This window comes from Saccostrea echinata, unplaced genomic scaffold (genome assembly GCF_033153115.1).
Source record: "Saccostrea echinata isolate AGI-Se365-2 ecotype Australia unplaced genomic scaffold, CSIRO_AGI_Sech_v1 ptg000037l, whole genome shotgun sequence".
NCBI lineage: Eukaryota > Metazoa > Mollusca > Bivalvia > Ostreida > Ostreidae > Saccostrea > Saccostrea echinata.
The window spans coordinates 825,825-849,421 of record NW_026889786.1 but is presented as its reverse complement, the minus strand read 5'-3'; the positions used below and the strand labels follow the sequence as shown (position 1 = coordinate 849,421).

At 33.7% G+C, this 23,597-nt stretch overlaps 1 protein-coding gene across 3 annotated transcripts; it reads left to right on the top strand.

Annotated features, from left to right (window-relative positions):
• The first annotated feature begins 714 nt into the window (after positions 1-714).
• On the top strand, positions 715-20,173 carry LOC133200135 (class A basic helix-loop-helix protein 15-like). Of its 3 annotated transcripts, XM_061335887.1 has the most exons (3): positions 715-797; positions 13,782-14,187; positions 17,246-20,173. In XM_061335887.1, the coding sequence occupies exon 3, from the start codon at positions 17,249-17,251 to the stop codon at positions 17,864-17,866; it is 618 nt and encodes a 205-aa protein (XP_061191871.1). In that variant the 5' UTR covers positions 715-797; positions 13,782-14,187; positions 17,246-17,248; the 3' UTR covers positions 17,867-20,173. The 3 variants fall into 3 exon arrangements, with proteins under 3 accessions (XP_061191871.1, XP_061191872.1, XP_061191873.1); XM_061335888.1 differs by lacking the exons at positions 715-797; positions 13,782-14,187 and adding an exon at positions 14,691-14,720; XM_061335889.1 differs by lacking the exons at positions 715-797; positions 13,782-14,187 and adding an exon at positions 16,982-17,074.
• The last annotated feature ends 3,424 nt before the right edge of the window (positions 20,174-23,597 follow it).

Here is a 23,597-nt window from a genome sequence, read left to right as displayed (position 1 = left end):
AACTAACTGATCGGTTTTATGGTGACTGTAACTAACTGAGCAGTTTATGGTGACTGTAATTAACTGAGCAGTTTATGTTGACTGTAACTAACTGAGCAGTTTATGGTGACTGTATCTAACTGAGCAGTTTATGGTGACTGTAACTAACTGAGCAGTTTATGGTGACTGTAACTAACTGAGCAGTTTATGGTAACTGTAACTACACTTTATGGTGATATGAATACTGTACGTATTGTACAATGTATTCTGTTCTGAAGAATGTTTTTTTTAAATCAAGGTGTAATGTCGTCTTGACTACAATTAATTATGTGTGCTCTGTCGTATACGTAAACAACAAAGATTGTTTCAACCTAACTTTTCTGTCTATTTATAATGAGCCTCGTTTATAATGTTTTGCAAAAACAACTAATAATCGCATTTAATTTTAGGACCCCTATTTCCCCGTTTTTTTTCCTTCAGTTATAGTTTTGGTTATCTAATGATTATCTTAGACACAGGTATGACATATGATAATTCTATCAACAGTTTCTTTAATTGTAAATATAATTTTACTTTTTGACTGCAGTCTAACAAAGTACGACTAGGAATTGCAAATTCGAGTGGATTGGTACTAACTATGAATGGGAAATAGGACTGACAGTTTTTGATTGATGGTGTGACGTCGAGCCCCGCCCCCTTGAGCTTTAATCTGACGACAAACTGACAGGTGCAATGTGAACGAAAAGTTAATCCGTGTGCAGGAACCAGTGACACTGTGTGGATTATTTCCTTTCTCCAGAGAACTGTCAGATTTTAATGTAAGTTCCATTTTTATTGTCAAATTAAGAAAAGTCATTTTCGTCCTATATCCTCTTTCGGATATTGTATTATAATCTCAAAAAAATATTAGAACATAAAATTTGATTTGCTATCGATTACCTTTAGCATTTTTTTTTTACCTGAATAAATGCAATTTATATATATACACTTAAGAAACAGCATTATGATGTTGTTATACAACGGGCAAAATGGGTACTTATCTGACAATAAATTCAAATTGACATTTAGTATGATTGAACAGCAACAAAGAAACGCATTTATCTCTATGGTTGACTTGTCTAACTAAAAAGTCATCGAAGGAAATACCAAAAAGAAAATAAATATCAGTGTCTACTTTGAGGTAAACCAACATAGTATGGCATATGTGTTCTGCTTGGCAAACAACAAAGTTGAAACAACCGTTTCCTTCTGAATTTGGTGCACATTGACAAAGTTATATAATGACATAGATTGTGTTGCGAACATTATGAGATGATGTCTGATTTAGGCTTTTTCCATTTTTTTAAATTAATTTACGCTGAACCTCTAAGATACATGTATTTAAGATCTGTTTGTCATAACAACGTGACGTCATAAATCATTTCCAAAATTGCATATACATATTCGTATGTATATTGCATTTAAATTACATTGCTATATGTAAATTTTAATTTCGTTTCCTTTAGTTTGTACATTTTTTTATGTACAGCTCAAATTAGTTGTTCAGATGCCAAAATAGGCATCCACAGTCATGAACTGCAATTTCAAGCATGAATCCGACACACGATGGTATGACCCCTGGTCTCTACAAAGATCGGTGACAGTTTTCATGCCTATCGCTTCTGCTACCTTTTTATCACACCTAAGCTGTCGCGCACTGACAGATGACCTAGTTGCTGTTTTACTCTGGTAGCAGACATCATGAAAACTTCTTTGGCCCCGAATTTTACGTCCATTTGAACATAGGAACATTTCCGGTTTTGGTCGTTATTCGGGCATAAGACTTAAGGTGCGTCTTACGGAAAGAAGTAAACATATTAACGTTATCATGCTTAATATACACTTTTTGTGACGAAGTTTCTCGCTACAATAGTTGTGTACTTGTTATTTTTTCCGCCAAAGAAACAATATAACTATATTACTATAAGGTAAAAAAAAAATATGTACGTCTGAAAAGATCACACGTTCAGTTGCACACTAAATGTGTTATTGTGGTTTCTTCACAGTTTGAAACAGAACACGTTGGTCAATAATTAATATACTAATATAAGTCTCCATATACATATATATTCTCCGTTTTTAAAAAGATTTAGTATACATGACGTAGCAAGTGAGACTATAAAAACAGAAGAAGATAGTAATGTTCCCAGTATTAGGTATCACAGACCAGTACTATAGCATAAGGTCTGTTATTGGAAATTATTGAATACTTGAAGCTTCATGTGTTAAGTTTCAATAATCTTTTGTAACTACGTGTAAGATGTGTATGACATACATACTGATTATTGATATTATCGAATAGCATGGCCATAGGAACCCGGGGGGGGGGGCGTGCCCCCCCCCCCCAATAATTTTGCCGATATATGGAATACTATGGAAAACATAGCTAATATATGCTTGTGCCCCCTCAATAAAAACGTATGATGACTTTTTTTTCTTGTCAAGGAATTTTGGTAGTCGATAGTGCCCCCTCCAATTGAAAATGTATGGTTGTGCCCCCTCAAAGTGAAATTGCTTCCTAAGTGCCTGAATAGTATTTACACTTTCTAAAAGTCTAGGTAATTTTGGGTTAGAGGGTTAGATACTATAATCTCGAGATTCTCTTGCTAAAAAAAAACAATAAAAATGCTATCGAATGTTCAGAATTCAATCCTAGATTAGGGCTACCATTGCCTTGGGTACGCTTGGATTACAGGCCAGCTCAGTATATGTCAGTGTAGCTGTTGTACACAAACAATGATGTTGAGTTTCCTCCTCTCTTTTGTAAAGCGTTAACTTTGTCCAAGTTTTCAAAAAAGGAGAAAATCTATCGAACTTCCTATCATTTTACTTCTTCATGAATGACTCGGTGCCCATGCAATAGCAACTTAATCACGAGCACTGGAAATTAATGTATATATAGAAAAAAGGAAGGGTAAGTCACTCTTTTTGAGGCAATTTTGGGTTGGGGGGGGGTACTATGCTTATTTCCATGTTTTTCAAACGACCTGACAAGAAAACTCGTTTCTATATATTTTACTTACCATATATACGTTGCTTTGTTCCGCTCCAATGTATTTTATTTGATGAATTGGTCGTTTTAAACCTCTAAGTGCCTAAGAATTTCGCTAGACTGCTCTACTTCCGGTTACATTCACAGTGAATTTAAAGGTCTTCCTATTCATTAATACAAGTTCTTCAAATAAAAAAAATGCAATTTTGAAAATTGTCAAAGATATCTAGCTTTTGAGCCATTTCCTACAGGATTTAAGAGACGGTGTATTTTCTTTGGCAGATGTTTCACTTTTGATATCAATTTTCAACAATTTGGCTGACCAATCAGATTTTACCTTTACAATCATTGTGATTGTAACCGGAAGTAGAGCAATCCAGGAAAATTCTTAGGCACTTGGAAATGTAAAAACGTCCAATTCTTCAAGTAAAATGCATATAAGGAGCGAAACAGATCAATTTATATATGTAAATTGTAAATAAATTATTTTCGCGTCAGGTCATTTGAAAAAAAAAAACATGCACAGTACCCCAAACTCAAATTTGCATCAAAAAGAGTGTCCTACCCTTCCTTTTTTATACATGTACATACTCAATGTTTACATTAATTTCCAGTGCCCATGGAATTAATGGACAATTTTGTAAACATCAAATCTAGAGTATGGCCAGACGCTCTTAGTCAGGGTAGCATCCTTTATTTTAATCTTAACTTTTAATAGGCTATGAACCAAAGTTATGGAAGTTAAACGTTCAAAATTTTAAATGTTAAACTGAACCTGTTGTGTGTCAAAAATAGTACTCTTCTTTACATCAAAATGACATGAATTTCGTTTAATCTACATGTATTACTTACTAATCACTCCCAAGATTTGCATTTTCGTTTTTGTTTAGCAAATTTCCCCTTCTTTATTTAATTAAATTTCCACAACCATAAATGTTTTCTTGATTACCATACAGTCAAAATGATGAGATGTGATTTGATTAATTTTTTTCACTCGTGAGAGCAAAAGTTCTGTACTAATTTATTGCTTTCTTGGAATATATTACTTACGACATAGCGTTTTATGCGACAAAGAAAGCTATAATTCAGAGTTGGGTTAAAAGTTCGCGCTTGTCAATAGCATTATCATGATATATGGAAACACCTATCAAATCTCTAGAAACAAGTAGATATTCCAATCACGTCTATAAAACAGAAATCTAAGAAATGGCTGAATCAAATGCAACCTTTGGGAAGTTGATTAGAGGATCAATTTTTGGTTTCCAACCAAATTACTCTTTCGCAATAACAAATCCAACATACATTCAAATGCAAACAGACAGTCACTGTTACCGATTGTTTAAGGTAGCCAATGTTATTCAATTAATTAGAACCGTGTCAATTTTGTGGTATTCTGAATTACCGATAATAAATGAGTTGAGGTTTTAATATTATGTAAATATAATTAATCTTATGGTTGGGTTCACTCTAGGGCAGGATTAAATCCGAGAAATCTGTTTTTGGCACGGTGATAAGTTTTGTATTATTGTTTGACAAATCAATCTTAATTTTTCATATCTTCCGCATGTTTATATCAGTAATTTCCAAAAAATGATTTTAGTTGTTTCTATTTCTGTTTTTTTTTAATTATTAAAAAAAAAAAAAATAAAAAAATATGTGGAAGTCATCAGGTATGGATTTGGAATGATTTTGAAGAATAAATCACCTGAGAATTTTTTTCCTAGAAATACATGTCATTTATTTATGCTAGACATGTTATAAACCACTTGTGTGAAGTAGCAACTTTTTGGATTTAGACAATTTCAAAGTACACGGAAATGCATTATCAAAGATAAACTTCAAAACCTTTCTTGTGAAAATTATTTATCTCTGGTTTAATTAAGAATCATTAAGGAGTTCAGAGGTCATGGATTTGCTCGTAATTCTTCGGCTTGATTTATAGCACCGCTGTACAGGTCGTTGGACCGGTAAATGCTTGTTGTAGAAGCCTCGTCACTCACACGCTTGCTTCTCTTTGCGTATGTATAAAAAGTTCGTTCCTCCCAGAATACTTCGTACTCAGTGCAATATTGAACACTACACAGGTTCTCGCCAAATATGTAAATTAATTGATGCGGATATGTAAATATTTGTATACAATGTAATTTTGCGTACATGCAACGTTAGTATGTGAAATACAAGGCCAAAGATTACATGTAGCGAGATTGTGTATTCTGCAAAATAATGTACAAAGAGTGATAAACATATACAATAAAAGACAAAAATAATGTCTAATACAAAAGTGTAGAGGACTGCCTTCTTAATCATTAAAGCCAAATAAATAGTCTATTTTTGTGTGTAATTTGTTAATTAATATGCATTTGTCTCGGTGTTTAACCATAGTCTACATTACAGGTGACTCAAAAATGCAATAGAAAAGGGTTAATTAGTGACATTACACGTTAGTTGGTGGTGACGAAATCTCTCCTACACATGCACGTCTGTCATGTGCAGCTTTATTTCCTGCAGTAAAAATAATGAAGTGAATGATGTTTTGAGCTGTCATTTGTACTATTAGATTAAGATGATGAGCAGAGAGCAGTTTCAACGTAGTTATCTGTAAACTAAATCCCGCGAGATTTGAATATATTGAAACTCTAGCTCCTAGCTAATGCAAAAGGCAAAGTTTGTCGTGACTTTCTTGTGTGTGTGTGTTCCAGAGTGTTGTCAACTTTTCATTTTTATTTCCACCAACAATACTATTTACGTGACATTTATATTTGAATTGGAACTGTAACCTAGGCTAATTAGACATCACAGATATTCTTTGTTTGAAGAAAATTCAAATTGGTTCAAAGCATAATCTCACTTTCGAACAGGAGAGATTAGTTAAGTAGTATATATTTTAATATCTCTGAAAAATCCATTTACCCCATATATATATATATATATATATATATATATATATATATATATATATATATATATATATATATATATATATATTATATATATATATATATATATATATATATATATATATATATATATAATCAGAACTGACAACACTTTTGCTAACAGAAATATGTGCCTGTGTCGATTGGTGAGAACTGCACCATAATAGAGAATTCTGATTTTTCACAGAAATGAACTGGAAAAATATTGTGGAATCTTCTTTTTTCTAAATTGGCACCATTTAATATGTAACCACCACCCATTTGTAGTGTTCGGTTAAAATTTTCTCAAAACAAGACTCCTGTGGCGTAGTTATGTTCTAAATAAGTTTTTTTTTCTGAAGAATAATAACAAGCAAAGGACCCCCATATTGTGGGGGAGTTTCCCCAAATATGTTCCAGTCACGCGTTTTGGGATGAGGGTGGGACCTATTAGAGATTCAGAGTTTTATAGATGTACAAATAGATTGTAATCCTGAATGACAGGATGTCAAATTAATCTGCAGTCATCACTGCATAAGCTTTGGGCAAAAATTGTTACGATTGGGCTTAGGATGAGTTTTGGACCAAATTAAGACTTTTCATACGTTATCATTTTGCAGAACTAAAACAGTGAGCGTTAAGGTCCGGGAGCATTTTATCTGACGGTCACTGCAGAAAGGTACCATATCTTTAAAAAAAAAAGATAAATCAGGTGTTCCATGTATCCTCTGTTTTTGTTGAAACTGAGGGAAGAAGTGATTACCAAATACCTTATTGAGATAACTTTGAACAGAAATAGATTCATGTGATTCAACATGAACTTTATGTGGTGTTGTTTCCAGTCGTTTTACAATTCTTACATATCTGACAATACTTAAATAAAATCTTCACCATATTCAAAAAGTCGCCAACTTCGATACCAAGAAAGCTTTGATATCCCTTTTTTTTTTATTCGTTCGAAATCTAAACCAGTGTGGGAAGCACTGTGCTGCCTAGGCATTTCTTAATAAAAAAACAAATGTCTTGTCACAAAGGCAAAACTATTGCATCACTGACGCATTAACCCGATTACATAAAAATTCTGGTTATGTTTTCCTTTCAAGGAAAAGTCTTATAGAGAACTATTCTATTTAAAAAAAATAAACCTTGGAGGAGACGCCATTATGACGTTTTGTGGCGACTATTACATGTGTATCAGTATCTCTTGGGACCTATAAACATCCAGCTTTACCTTCACTTGGCTACTCCGATAGTTTCAAGTGTAAATTGTCTTGCGTTTTAGCTCTTGATTCGTGAATGAAACTGAGTTACACGTGGATCAATAAAAGTTTTCCTGTAAACTGCGACAAATTAATGACAACCCGAATACATGGTCTCATTACATTAATATTCCCACTGGTTGTAGCAACTTTGATTGTCGAATAGTGGAGTGGACCATTTGTAAAACGGATCGGGGTTTAATCAACTTTAATTTGTGCATTGCTTCATCAATTCTTAATTTGAATCATTCCTACATTTTGATCAGTGACTTCTGCTTTTAACGTAACACCAGAAATTGATCAAGATAAAGAACAAGTAGTTATTGCTTAATAAATTATTCAAGGAGAACGTATCAAACTCGTAAATGCTCAAGAAAAAGTAGATAGTTGATCATTTGAATTAAAAGACTAACCTTTGTTGCTTCCGTTTTGCTAATCAGATTTTGCTTTTAAAATTAAAATGATCTCTTCCTATGAAGAATACAAACTAATAGGAGGTCTGGTATGACAAGCAAACATTTGGGTTCTTTTCAATAATCATAAATCTCTAACATGAATCAGTGTGATAGAATGGAACATAAAAGGGCGTGAAATTAAAGCAACACTAAAATAATTCATCGGACACCGAACTTTTGCAGTAAATATGTTTCTTAGTATAGAGTTTTTCCACCTTGCATCTTTACAACACAAATAATCAATGGGATGAATTTGTCCTTGATAATACGCGTCCATTACAAAAGCAATCTCTGCTTGCAAAGAAGACCATCCTTTGGCAGCCGTTGTTAAGAAAAATCAGCGAGTTGACGTCTGCACTATGTTGCTTAAATTTTTTTGCAAAATATGAAATTGATGTTCTTGCATAAGCAATTCCCAATTTGAGCCATACATGTATGTTTGTTTATAAATCGATTTAAATTGTCTACATTCATTTTGTTGTTGCTTGATATCAGAAACTACAATTTGGGTTATATTGCTGAATACTGAACATGAAATAAAAATTAAGGGCATTATTTCTTCCTTTAGCTATCTGTGCTACATTCCTACTTTCCTTCACCAAATGAGAATTTCTGAAGTAGATGGATACTTTTAATAAAGCACAATCGTGTTCTTTACTGAAATGAAATCTTTTTTTTCTTTCATTTGTCTACAATTGTACATGTTTGTTTGTTTGATTGTTCGTTTTTTTTTTTTTTGTTTGTTTTTTTTTTTTTGGGGGGGGGGGGGTGTAAGATTTTTTTTTTCGCGAATGTCAGAACATCGCTATAATTCTAATCTACTGAATTAACGATTTTATGGCAGGAAGCCTTCCCATTCATCTTTACTAAGAGTTAAAATATTTTCAAATCTAGCATCAGAAATAGAACAGATTCCTTAATACATTTGTATATATCAAATTGAAAAGATTTGAGGATTTTAATGACAAGTAGATGTTAAGGAAGTCCGTTTAAAATCTCTACATCTATCTCCTTAAAAGTCCTCACGTCAGATTTTTATATATTAAATCAAATAATCATAAGGTTATAATTTCATTATTAGTTCTATTTAGAACTTTCCAATTCATAGGAAAAGCGTGGGTATGATTGACACATGCGTTTTTCAGACGGGAACATTGTTTCAGTCTCGGGAACTTCCAGAAGTGATTTTGTTCTTTCATACTATTGGAAAATCTTAAAAACCGGGGTTATCTCGTTCTCTTTTTATAAGAATCCTATTTGTTTACACGATATAATGATTTGGAGCGATATTCTCTCTTGTAGGATTCCGAGGTCGTGCTCAGAGGCACCCACGGATATGACGTTTAGAACACTCCTTATAGATGATGTTTCAAAACGTCTAAATAAGGAATTATTATCGATCCTTTGCCACTCTGGAGAATTATTATTTCGCTATTTTTATTTGTGAAATCTATTACACACTGTGCGTGTCCTGTTTGGGTTAAAATACTGTCATTTCAAGCCATTTTGATGGCTCACTTGTTGCTGCCTGCGACATATGCGCCCGAACAAATGGTTCACATTGAACAGCTGAGCATATACCGGCTCAAGTATTTAGCAAGTTAGTGGGATAAATGAATTGATTGAGCATTAAGGCGAGTTAATGCATACTTTAGGCCAATTGAGGCTGTTCGTGCCCCGGGGAACATTTGATAGGTCCATTGATTAAAGACTTGAAAACAGAAACTGTTGATAGCCTGTTTTAAGCGATTAATTGACATGTAGTAACGGACATAATAATTCGATGGCGATTATTTGTATTCGCGTAGCTTCTGCGATATTTTATTAAAACAGCATGATTTTCAATGGCACACGGCACACCCATGAGATAACTTATTCCATGACGTCTTTCTTTCGTGTGTATAGTTTTCAAATTATAAGAGGAAAAAATGTCATCAAAATCTCGAACATTGGGGGATCTGTGTACTTTACTGATGGGTTACCGCAAATTGCAGGACGTGCTATCGTCTCATCGAATCTCTCACGAGAGCTAAAGACAATTAAGAAAAAAATGATATCAGTATGAGAGGTTAATAATGGGTTAGGAATCCGTTATCAACGTCGTTGCAGATCCCACGAATTCTAACTCATAATTAAAATCGCTTTCTCATTAAATGTCAATTAATTTTTTTCTTCATTTAAATGATAATTAATTAGTTAATTTCCTGAACAGGCAATTTTTTTTAACTTGGCCACGGAAAGCGATCCATAGTTGTTTGGTAATTTACAGTCTCCTTAAATAAGAGAAGGACGGGACTATTTTTATGTCAATTAATCAACAACTGACATTTGTTTCCCTATATCACTGATCGTATTTTGAAATAATAACGCTAGATTTGCATAATTTTTCCGTCTACTGAGCAAAACACTGCATTCAGAAATGCTGAGCACGTTACCGACACAAAATGAACGTGCAGCCTTTACACGACTTTGACGACACCCGACCAAGCTCATGCTTATTTAATATAGATTTTTAGAAAATAATTAAAAGATGATCTCATTTGTTACCAAGATCTATATTCAACAAAGAAATGATTATATACTCCATCAATCTTCATATGTTTATGTTGGGACTAAAACCGATCTCTATATTGAAATCAAATTTGACACGTCTTTGAAAGCTGATTATCATTATAAGGTCCATAACATACACCGTTGATAACTGAAATGCAAAAAAAATCCTTTATTTTTCTCAGAGAAAAAAGAATGTTCATGAATTTATTTACAAAACTATAACCTTTCGATATTAACAATAATAACAAAAAATCTAGAAATAAATTAACAATAAAGCTTAGTTTTAGTAGTCCTACCCAATCTCCCACGACTGTTTCTTGTTTCAATAATCGTCAATAAACTTTATTTGTTTTCACAACCGACAGCTTAGCTTCGTGTTTCATCTCGTAAAGTCAGGGACAGTGACAAATTAAGGGTATCCGAAAGGGGGATGGAACATAAAACCTTGAGTTTTTTTATGTATGCATGCTCGAGTCTTCTCATACTATTACTAGAGTGAAATTGTTTTTCGTCTCAGTTAATGGTAATGGATTATAATGCAACAATCATATTTATGTGTTTTTATTTAGCCATTTTCACGGACTTTTAAATCTCTAAATTTTCATTTGGTTCTGTAATTATTTTCTCTGAGTCAGATTGTTTAAAAATATTATTTATTTTAAATTATTGCGATATTCTTGAATGGTTTTGATATATTTTTGGGATATCTAATTTCCCTTCCTTTCTGATGGGGTATGAGAACAAATCTCCTGTGATCAATCAGGCCTGAATGATCTGATGTTAAGACAAAAAGAGAAAGTAAGGTGTCCGTTTGATTAATGTATGTCTTTAGGGGGCGCACTGTTTATGTTGAAAACATTATTGTTGTTCTGAGCAAATCTACCTTGTAAAGAATACCGACTTGTCAGTGCATTAAAGACAGAACAGATCGGTATGTCTATATATTTAGAACAATGGCAAACAATAAGCTTTTTCCATTTATTTACTATGTTATTTTATGTAATAATTGTAAACTTCGCGAGAAACTACGTTTATTCACTGTGTTAATGCATGGAATAATTGTAAACTTCGCGAGCAACTCTTTCATACAAATATAATATCCACGTGTGGACCAATAATGAAAGAAAAATTAATTAACTTGATGTATATTGTGATATTTGAATATCCGGGTCATAGGTACAGAGCTAATGATAAGGAAAACTGCAAAAGTGTTATGGAATTACGCTATCTATCCGGTTTATTTGAATGAAATATTAACACATTTCGCCGTTTTGTTGACATTTTTATTTGTATCAAGATATGGTTACATGTATAACGGATATACCTGGTAATTTTTACCCCAAAGGACATATACGTATGACAAGATATATAAACATCCCTTTCTGAGGTTCCGGGTTGTAAGCATAAATCTTTCTCCCCCTGTGACATAGTTCCGTTCAATTCCTTTATCATATTTCATTTGGAATAAATTAAATGAATTAAAATCAGCCTGATGGACTGTCGATTTGAAGGCTATTTAAGTCAAGCACGCTGTATTTTAAACTAAAATACATACATGTATATGTGTCCTCTATAAATATTATCTTTTGATGTTATGGGTAAAAGATATGTATACTTTTATTTACCAGCTATAATGGGGAATGTCCTTGAGGCTTAAGTTGCAAATCAGATAAAATTCGCTCTCACTGCAAGGACACTCAACGACTAAATAATGAGTACAAGCAATCATCCAAATTTAGTAATCTGTATACAATTACACAAATAAATCTCAGGCTTATTAAGGAGTTTGATAACTATCAGCTCACCATTTCCTTCCTTCGTCGAGAGCGGCGATTTCAGTAGAAGCAGTTGCCACGTGTAACCTGCTTAACCAACTGAAAGCTTTATACGTTCATTCATAAAAAGAGAAAGATGGATTTAGACGAAGTGATGAATGTGATATGTAATATCGTGTATATTAAATTTTTCTTCTTTTTTATTTTCTCGGAATCAACCACGAACATTTAGCCTGAAATTGGAGCACAATTTCTCCAAATTTAGATTCAGGGCCAACGAGGAACAGAGTGGAGCAAATATTGGAGTCTGGACAAATTATATAAAATTATCAATTGCATAGCCTTATTCACTCGTGTCACGGTATAGGAACAAAATTACTTAGATCTTCACACCTGCCGTTTGCTGCTTCAGGCCACCAATACATTTATCATCAATTGTCCGTACTGCAGTTTATACCCGCGGCCACGATTCTACTCCAACAGCAATATCAATTTTCGAGGGTATAATCCTCTCTTTATCGCTTTTTGATCTGCTTAATTTGTTTCTAAGGCAATGTACTTATAAATAATGGGGTCTTGTGAAGGGTTTCTGAAACTTTAGATCGTATAAGGTAATCCCACGTAAGCACAAACTATTAAGAGATGTACATTAATGAATATGTATTAAATTATCAATTAAAATATCCAGCTTGCAAGTTAGTGACTGTTATAGAGGAAAAAATGATCAATGAAGCACCTAGTATGATAATAAGAGAACATTATACAAAATGCTTAGGTAGCATTTTTAAAGTAGTTGGAAAATCAACAGGTGATTAAATTCAGGTGGATTTTGTCAAAACTGGGTAATATAGATTTCGTGTCCATACTAAACAGCATTTATATATATATAGCCTTATAACTCCCAAACCGTCTTTTTATTTCATTCGGAAATTCGACACATGGGGTCCATTCTTGGAGTGAATTTGTCAAAGTTGCTTATACAATAAAATACAGTAATAGATGTTCAACTGTTTACGTCGATAACAGCTGGCGTCTAGTTTTTACCCAGCGGTATAATTGGACCCACACGACTTTCCATCAAGTTTCACCGTACGATTATGGAACAGATGAAAGTGACATATAGCCTCATTTATATACCATATTTTGAGATTTTAAATGTACTAATACTGCGTGTGTGGTTATAGATATTTACGCAGTAAATTATCAGGAATAAATTGATGACCATTCATTTAATGAATCGTCTATCTACTTTGAATAAATAAACAAGTGCTATTAACAGAGATTTACGATTGTTTTTATTCTTATATACTAGCAGTTCATCTGTCGAGTAATGAAAAAAATACTCCGGGTACAGTATTAATTCTACCTTATGAATATGATAGAGAAAAAGATACAATATACAATTTCATTCAGGCGAACTAATTACACTTGCCGTAAAATGACAGTTTGAGTACCTTTCTAATTGCTTCAGTGAAATGTATCCAGGTGATATATTTAGTATTCTATTGATCATTGACAATAAATTGTGATTTCACTTTTATGCAAACGAAGCGCAGATTTTATACCGCCCCATTGAAGCAAATCGATCAAATGCATCAAATAAAATATGCGGGCTACTCAAAACAGCAGTTTTCACTTTTTCAATGGCGATCAACGCAGATTATTAGCATATATAATTACCGTTTATAATTTCTGAATTAATGGCTGAAGGTCAAAAAAGTTTCTAAGGATAAGCAGTGACGAAGCAATTATCGTCAAAAACGTATCCCGAGACCATCGTTATTTATTAGTCTTCTTTTTTCAATATTTTACAGATTTTTCTGCTCAGCGCGTTACGTTATACCCAGGGGGTTTAACCAGAATCAACACGAGTACTGAAGTTATAGCCTAACCCAGTCACCCACTCCCTTCAAGTTATAGTATTCCGAAGCTTGGGCGAGACAACGTCATATTTTCATTGGCTACTTTGGATCGATTGATAATTACTACAAACTCTCGTATTATGTGTGTGTTATCATCAGGATATTAATTCCCTTTACGCAGCAGACGACAGCTCTAGAACAAGCAGTTGACATTAACAGAGTGAAAGGACTATTCCAAAAACGGACAACGGTTTCCTCTAGGCAGCCGCATGATTTTACAAGGAAGCAGAGCATTGGTGGTTCATAAAAGGATTATCTTCAAATAAACTGGACAATAGTTCTACTATTACACAAGCTAGTAAGTATCCTCAGAGAGAGAGAGAGAGAGAGAGAGAGAGAGAGAGAGAGAGAGAGAGAGAGAGAGAGAGAGAGAGATATTCGTTTAATATATACGTTTGTATTATTTATATCAATACACTAGTATGTTTTGTTTTTGTGTGCTATAATTTTTACTTACGATCTTTTAGATTACAATCTATCTACATAAAACTTCACTCTTTTGATATCATTTAACATTGCATCGTTGAAATGTCAAGTAGCCTTATTATGGTCAATACATTGGTTTCTTGTTAAGCATTCAGAGAAACAATTGACGACATAAATTCAAAGTGGAGAACTTTGAAACTCTGCAAAAGACGCTACCGAGAAATACCTACTCGTCTTAATCTTCAAATTAAAAACAGTAAAACGCCAGGGTTTTGAAAATTAGGTTTAATTCGCTGAGATAAGAACATTGGTGTTCATCCCGATAACATTACACACGAAGTTAACTCTAGTACAAGTTCATGTATTGTGCTGGCAGTCAACTAAAGAGATAGGACTATGATATAGGTAAATTCAGATGTTTTCATTCAGATGTAAATTATTTGCTAATGTTATTCCACTTTTTATCTTCTGTGTGTTTTATTGCTGTTGGTCATCTTTTTAACGGATATTTGAGCTACTGTCAGTTATATACATGTAATACTAACTACTTGTTTTAACGACTCTTAGTCATTATTTAATGTCATTTTATGGGATTATCTTTTAAAAATGAATAGTAGTGCTATTTGCATAATGAATTTAATGGCAATCGTCATTACAAAAAAGCAATGATTTCCTCAATTTTCGGACTATAAACTACATCTGCTGATATCAGAGAAAAATGTGTTTACAATTGATTTACCAGACAGCTGAAATGTAGCTCAGAAGAGCAAGTGCATCAATAAAAATTGACTTTACAATAAAATGAATATTTAGCAGAAATAAACCCATGATGCAGTGTTGTAAAATGGGGAAAATGATCCTCCTCCCCGTAATCGTGGACTTATGCAGGGTCTCTGGAAATGTGACAATGGCTTATCGATCCCCTCGCCACAATTACGTCGGTGACAAAAACTAGCACGCTAGTCGTCAAGAAGGACAAGCTCTCGTTAGTTTCTGTCAGTTTTTGTGACAGAACACAAATTCAAGGTTTTCTTAGCCGTTCTACGAAAAGAAAAATGTTTTAGTAACTAGTCACATACGGGGAAAGGACAATCGATTCAAATAAACACAGTTGCGGATCTGGGAGAGTTATTTTGTGTCAGGGAAATGTTAATAGTTTACAACGTTAAGGAAACGTCATTTTTAAAAAATTATTATAGGTTGATGCATCATTTGATAATTTATAATCTCCGCAACTACGCTATATGTCACATAGATAAGAGTTTGGCAGGTTCTGATTTACTGTATTACCATTTGTCATGAGAGAGAGAGAGAGAAAGAGAGAGAGAGGCAGTGTATCGGAAGTAAGGGGTCACTGATATGGACTGTTATTTTATCTCCGGTGGAATCCGTCTTTCTGCTCGAAGCTGCAGCATTCCTTGGAATCCAGGCAACTTCCTTGTAACACATGCTCCCTAATAGAAAAAAGCACATCCGAGTAAATTACCGGTTATGTCCCCTTACCCTGTCTGCACTACACAAAACATTTACTTTCAAAAGATTGCTAAATATCCATATAACAGACTGAAATGACAGAATAGGCGGAAATTCAACAAAAATCACATTCAGTCTTACATTTGTCCCTGTGGATGACTACCAATGAACATGACATATTTACAGAAATATAATTTCTTGTCATACTGTCCTCAATGACTCGGGCATCAGAAGACCACAGACAAATGTTTTAACCGGTTAAAGAAAATCGATATATTTTTTTAATTAATCATTTAATTTAACAACCATATCAGGAACTTGTCCTAGAAGAACCAAAAACGAAGAACTCCCAATAATTCATTATTGCAGAGCAATTTTTTGATTGATCGTTTGCCTCTAGTAATTCGCCGTTGTTTGATAATAAAATGTCATTTGAAATGAATGGGACACATTGTCAGATTTTACGGCCTTTATTCTGATTTCGCTATTCCTTCGTCTCTGACCTTCGTTACACCGTCCCTGTATTCTGACTTTGTCCACTTCTTGGAAAAGAATGTCAGTAATTTTATCACAAAATCCACCTTACGTAGAATGAATGCATGCATGTCGTTTTTCATCACAAAGTGAACTATGGTGCCAAAAAGAAAAGAGCTATGAGAGGCTGTGTAAAGTTGCATGTTTATCTGTAAAGTGACCTTTAAAGAGGACCATGGCAATAAAAGTCATCTAAGCTCGATCTCTGACATTTCATGCTGAAATCAAATTCATTCAAAGAAGCAGCCAGGTTTACAAAGCAACAATTTAAATACGCTAGTCTTCGTGGATCGATTAATTGGGGTAAATGAGAGAAAATTATCTCTATTTTGTGGGGGCGTCCAATGAGGTTTAAATTTAGATCGGTCCGCCTTGATTCTGATCCGTCAGTCAAAACATGGACATCTGATGTATTGTGCAAAGAAAAACAAATGTAGTTATAAAGTTTTGTAACAATTTGAATGAATGTTTAAATGGCCATAAAAGTAAACTAGGGACTGAAATCAAGGCATTATCTCTGTCGTGAGAACTCTATGCATGACGAAGGTTTTGTTCTGTCAATCAATAGTGAAACTAAATATAAACTATCCAAGACATGCACTTGATAGGAGAGTCTTCAAACATGGGGATACAGTTCTTGTAAACTTTTATTTAAAAACTTTGTAAATAAGTGACAGTGTGCAATTAATTATTCCAACGTCAGCACGACACGGAAACGAAATGATCGCCCTTCCACCTTAGTTGCGTCAGAGGTCTGTCTTTTAAAAATATCGAAATTATGATAATTTACCTGTGCGATTAACCTTTTTTGAAGTGCGGGTTATAGGTAGATCACAATTTAAATGATCTTGGTTTAAAGTTTGTAATTTACTGACGAAAGAAAAATGACAGTGTTTCCTGGTAACATTTCTCTTTCTTTGCAGGTGATGCGAGGCAAACACCACGCCATGAGTGCCAGGCTTGAAGATGACATGGTCGAAGACAGCGAGCAGACGACTGCTGAGGGATTCTGGGATTTACCCGGATTGAGAGCCACAGACTATCAAATCAGAAAAAGGGCCCGACGTGAAGGGCCAGCATCGCCTTCAGATTCGGGAACCAGTTCCACAACAGACATGACAGATGATGGCGAACAGAGAAAAATGAAAAGCCCCAAAAAGTCGTCAAAACGTCGAAAGGCTTCCAACGCTCGAGAACGAAATCTACGTCGACTTGAAAGCAACGAGCGTGAAAGACAGAGAATGCACTCCTTGAATGACGCTTTTGGCGACCTGAGAGAGGTAATACCACACATCAAATTGGACAGAAAACTCTCCAAGATTGAAACCTTAACCTTAGCCAAGAACTACATCAAAGCCTTGACAAATGTGATATGTGAAATGCGTGGCGAAAAAACTCCTTACAGCTTTGATAGCTCCTCAAAAACAAATGTGGAGGAAGAGACCGAAAGCATTTTGAGTGTGGAAACTGTAGACAGCGTGGATATCGAAGACACGAATGAGAATTCTTCCTTATACAACACTGATGCTCGGAATTTCTCGTGAAAAGGATTTTATCTCAATAAATCACCGACAGACGACCGTGCTAATGTCAATGTTTTGTATAAGTTCGTGGATTTTGGATTGCTACAAAATGAGGATATTCGACATTATCATTCTGAGCTCATTAATGAATTCCATCTTGTGTTCGCGGCGTTTATTCTGTCACGCCATATTCTAGGCACGTGGATCTTCTGCTGTTTTTTTTTTTTTTTTTTTTTTTTTTGGTAAATTATTTGCTTGAGAAATGTGGCGTCTAGTTTCCGGATTCTAATTCCATCAACCAATAGGAAAATGAATTCATTGATATTCTAATAGCATGCTAGTTTCCATGGCCAAAACCCCCGATTATTTACAACTTCCATCACGAACCCTGACATGAAGTTAAAAGTGTACACAAAAGAGAATCTCGGAAATACAGCGGACAAGAAATAATCATATGTTATTGTTTTATTTCTGGACAGTGCAATTGAAATACTCAAATTACCATTTGTATCATTATGATGAAGACAACTGCAAATAGTTATACCTAAGGGCATACATGTCTAAAAATAATTTATAAATATTTGCAAGTGTAAAATTAAGTCATGTATTAAGACAGTTTATTGTTATGACACGCATGTACAAATTTGTATGTATTTAAACGTGTAAATATCTCTAATCTGAGGACATGTGGGTCACGACTATGCCAAGGTATACTCTCACGATTATAAGAGGGTCCCCTATCACCTGTTTTATCCCTTTTACTTCACACGCGTGGCTAAGTTCTGGTGCTACTCGATACATCTTGTGCCACATTTACCGTTTGCCATCAGGGGTTTTCACCTTTTTTTTTGACAAATACATCTTATCCCAAACACCTCTAAATTGCTCTTAAAGAACGCTGCAGTAATTTGTTCGTGATGTTGATAATTATTTTTGCTTCCTTTTTAAGATTCTAAACTTCCCGTTGTAAAAAAGGTAAAACTTTTTGCTTTAAAGTTCGAATATACATGTATATTAGTTTTGACGTTACTGTTGGCCCCAAATTCTTTGGTTTTGAACAGTTTGAGTTATATACGGAGTCTAAGATCATCACCTTTCACATTTTTCATTGATTTCAGTAGAATAATTAAATGTTAAAGTAATAATCGCATTCTTTACTCAATAATGGGGAATGGCTAGTCGATATGTTATTGATTCGCCAGAGCATTTTCATTCATTTTCCGTTAGCGTAGGAAACAGCGTTCGTTCTTGTAATTATGGGTATTGCCCACGTGTTTTCACCTTCTTAATAATACTGCCTACAAAGGTAAACCTCTTTTGTGTCTGTTGCTGATAAAATATCAGTCTCTGGTGACAAATATCACTCTCACTTTTGATATCTACGGGTCACATTCACTGGGTATTGGCCATTTAAGATTCTATTATCTTGGGGTGTGGGCTTGCTTTTCCAGCTGTTTCTGGGAACCAGTTACTGCTGCAGTACAACCCTGCCAGAAGTAACCCTGTTTGGGAACGGTAAAACTAAAATCTTCTCTGAAACCTTAAAAGATCCGTTCGATTCTTGATTGTGTTCCTTTTGGTGTAAAAGGTTCTTTGGCATAGGAAATGACAGCCTCATTGCCCTCATGGCTTCCTTTTTGTTTTCTCACTAAATATTGTGGTGAAGGTTCTAAAGAGGTCCATTAATTTTGGCAGATAATTTATTTCACTCCTTTTAGATGATCTTATTTTTTATGATGTATGTAAATACTGGTCAGATATGATATATATCTATATACATGTATGTGTACATATTCATAACAATACACTCATAGCCCATATTTATTTTTGCTAAATGTACAATATATCTATATATGTATAAATATCATTGATATGCCATTTTGATGCCACCCATGGGTTATGTATTCACCCTTTTAAATCTCCTCATATGGATCATCGTTTTGTGCCTTTTTTTCTTTAATTAATTACATCCCCTGTTCTTCACATGCATGTTTGTTTATTGCGCATTTCTTTAAAACAGAAATTGCATTATTATAGGCATTATCTTAGAGAGTAAGTTTTCATTATTATTGGATATTTTTCCTTTCTATATAGTTTATAATAAGTTATCATTGAAGGAATAGGTTGGCAAAATACTATAACTTTACAGTAACAAAACCAGTTTTATATGTGAATTCTGAAAATTATCTACAATGGAATTGATTCCAGTCTCATAGAAATAAAAATTATTTCCGATATGTTTTAAGTGGAGGATCAAAGTTTTTGGGATACATATACGTATCGAGTGTCTGTGCTGTATTATACGTATTCTTTTGACTGGTTATAGTGAGCCCAATAATATATATATATATATATATATATATATATATATATATATATATATATATATATATATTGCACGTTTCACTTCCTGGCTGTAGCGTGTAATTTATACCAAACTTTTTTTCTGTAATCTTTAGCGATTCTTTAAGCCTCATTCCATTCCTTTGAAGTTTAAATATTTTTCCTTCGTAAAGTGAAAGTAATAGATGATAATGAGTATTTTTCTTTTTTACTCGTTTAATGTTTGATATCAACAGTTGTTTTATTTCATAAAATCGTACACCATAACAAACTTGTGATCAAATGAATAGTACGACTAATTAAGAATGGTATTATTATAAAGACATCAAACGAGTGATTAAGGACAAGTGCTTACGTTTTCAGTCAAGATGGTTGTGAACTAGTTGTTTATAAATAATTTTTTAATGAATGAGAGTTCAGCATTATCATGAATATCTTTATTTTTACTACCTGATCATTTTGATAAAAATCTATTTAATTTTTTAAGAAAATTATTATGAAAAACTCGATAAAAATTGTTTTTATTTTAGAAATGATCCTAAGAATTCCATTCTGATGATACAATGTAATATTATAAATAAAATGTTTAAAATGACAGTATCTGCACCTCCAGGTCATAAAAACGGTCACCTCCATACTAATGTCAAAGCATCGTTATAGCATGGAAAATCTATTCCCTGTGGGTGCACGAAAAGTGCATGGGAAATCATTTTCTTCAAGGCGCATGAAAAATCTACGTCACGAAGGTGCATGCAAGAATACATTTAGTCTTCACATACTTTAGTGGGATACATCATAACCGAATTAAATATGATTTATGTGCTTCCTCACTTCAGAATGGTTAAACTGTGTATTTTAATTGTTTATGCATACATGCTTTTGCTTTGTACATGTTTAGCTTGCATTTCCCTCTTGCATCATTTTGTTTCATGAGAATTGCAATAAAAATGTTGAATTTTTTGCAAATATCAAAGTTAGAAACCATGTTCAGCTTTCAACTTGGTAGTGTTCAGGTTTTAAGGTAAAAAAAAGTTTTGTCTCAAGTTTTAAACTATACTCCATGACATTGTTGATTTATGGGAACAATAATAATTTCTTTGCTCCTAATATATTGTGAAAAATAAAAACATTGTTATCATTACGAAAGTTTATTATTGTTTTTAACATTGAAACTTTTAAAAGTAGATTATTTATGATAGAAATTATTATATTTTATCTTATTTTGAAATAAAAATTATGATATTGTGTTATCTTATTTCTTTGTATCAAAATTGTGAAAATAAATAATAAAATATTTTTCTATGGCAACAAATGTTTTTTTATCATTCATGCACCAGTACTTTGAATTAATTTTAGTTTGAGATGTAGATCAATGTTCGCTGTATGTGCAGCTGTTCCACAATTTCTTTCCTGTACACCCATGTACAATGTTTTGCGCATTGTTTCGAATTGGATCAGGCGTATCTAATGCAGGAATACCGAACGTACGTAAAGGTGTTTTTTTTTTCATAGCCTGGGGCCCGTTATACAAAAGAACTTACAACTATGACCAGAAACTTGAGTTGATTGTGAAAACTTGCAAAATAATTTATTCTGTTAAAAATTGCATGTATGAATATATCTTTCTGAATTGTTTTAAAAAGAATAAAACAATTTTTCAAATTAATATACAAAAGAAAGTTATTCCCGAAATTACATTTTGGTCTTAGTCGTAAGTTCTTTGTAAAACGGGGCCCTGACCTTTATAATTTGCCTTGGTCTTAATTATAACCTTTTTACGTAGAGGCAAAATGCGCAAAATTAAAACTTAAATTCCAGCGAGTCTCATACATTGTCATAATCTCATATTTTCAATTGGCTCTTTAATATCTTTAGAAGCACAGACCTTTAGATCGCTTTTACAAAAAAAAACTAAGGTGTTAAAAAAATATCTTTTTTATACATCCCAATTTTTTTAAAGTCGAATTTAAGCGATCCAAAGGCCTATGGTTAGAAGTAGAAGTTACGTACTGATAATGCATATATATACCAGAAGACAGATTCGAGAGTTCAAACCCCGGGTTGAGGCGGAAGTGGGTATCCTTATAAAAGTGAATCTCCTTAAGCTCTCTCTTTCTCTCTCCATATATATATATATAGAGAGAGAGGGGGGAGATAGATTAATTTGTAGAATGTTTTCAATATAATGACGCGTGTTGGAGTTAAAGACGTAAACTATTAGTTCAAATACATGTTTTTAATCATTATAACCTTTTAAGCCGTCAATTCCATGTGATGTCTCAATACCATCATCATGCCTTTCACGTAAAACTAAAAGGCCAATCTGCGTGTATGCTTCAACGTGACATTCAACATTGTCGTTCCAAATGATACTGAAATTTTTATGCTTAAGTCATAACAACTGAGGAATAAAGGTTGAATATGTTCAACAACTAAAAAAGGTTAAAAATTGACAACAAAATATCAGGTTTCCCTTCAACAACATAACCATCTACAACATCATCTCTACTGACACAAACTAGGTTACCATGATAAAAATGACAAAATAATACCCCCGCCGCAATTTTTTTAAAGTGTCCATCCATTTTTTTTGTAAACGTGACCTTAAATTTGCCATAAAGACTAAAAGAATGACAAATCCCCTGGTCATTAGTAATTTTTCAGTGAAATATGGACATGCAATATTTCCCCATTAGACAAGTAAAGACCTGTTATGAAGGTTACACTTTTTAGACCATTGACCTTGAACTTGCCGGAATGACCTTGGGTCAAGGTCAAGACACACTCCGGTCATAAACAATTTCTGTACCAAGCTTCCATTGTTCCTCCATTATAAAGTAAAAACCCAAACAAGAATCTTATACATTTTTCTGTCAGTGACCTTGAAATTGCAGGAATGATCTAGAGTCAAGATTCTGACATCCTCTCAAATCCTAAGCAATCTCTGTACCAAGTATGAGGTTCCAGTGATTCTCCGTTACAAAGTTATAAGCCCGGAGAAGAATTTTATACTTTTTCTGCCTGTGACCTTGAAGTTGCCAGAATGACCTATCAAGACACACCCTTAAACCATAGGCAATCTCTGTACCAAGTATAAGCTTCATGTGATTCCCCATTACAAACTTAAACCCTGGACAAGATTGCACGGACAGATGGTCGACAGGTAATGTTTACTTCTCCATGGCACCTGATCCCGCCTCTGATGTTTTTAGAGGTCCGTCTTTGCTTTGCTCTCTATTTATTGGTGTATTATTCCAACAGACTTTTTAGCTTGATTACTGTTCGTAATCTTCATATTTCATGTAACATAACGTGTTATATTATGATACAAACACACAGCCATTTGAATGCTGAAAAAAAACAAAAAAACCCAATCAAACAACAGCTGTGAACAGGAAATACTAGTTTT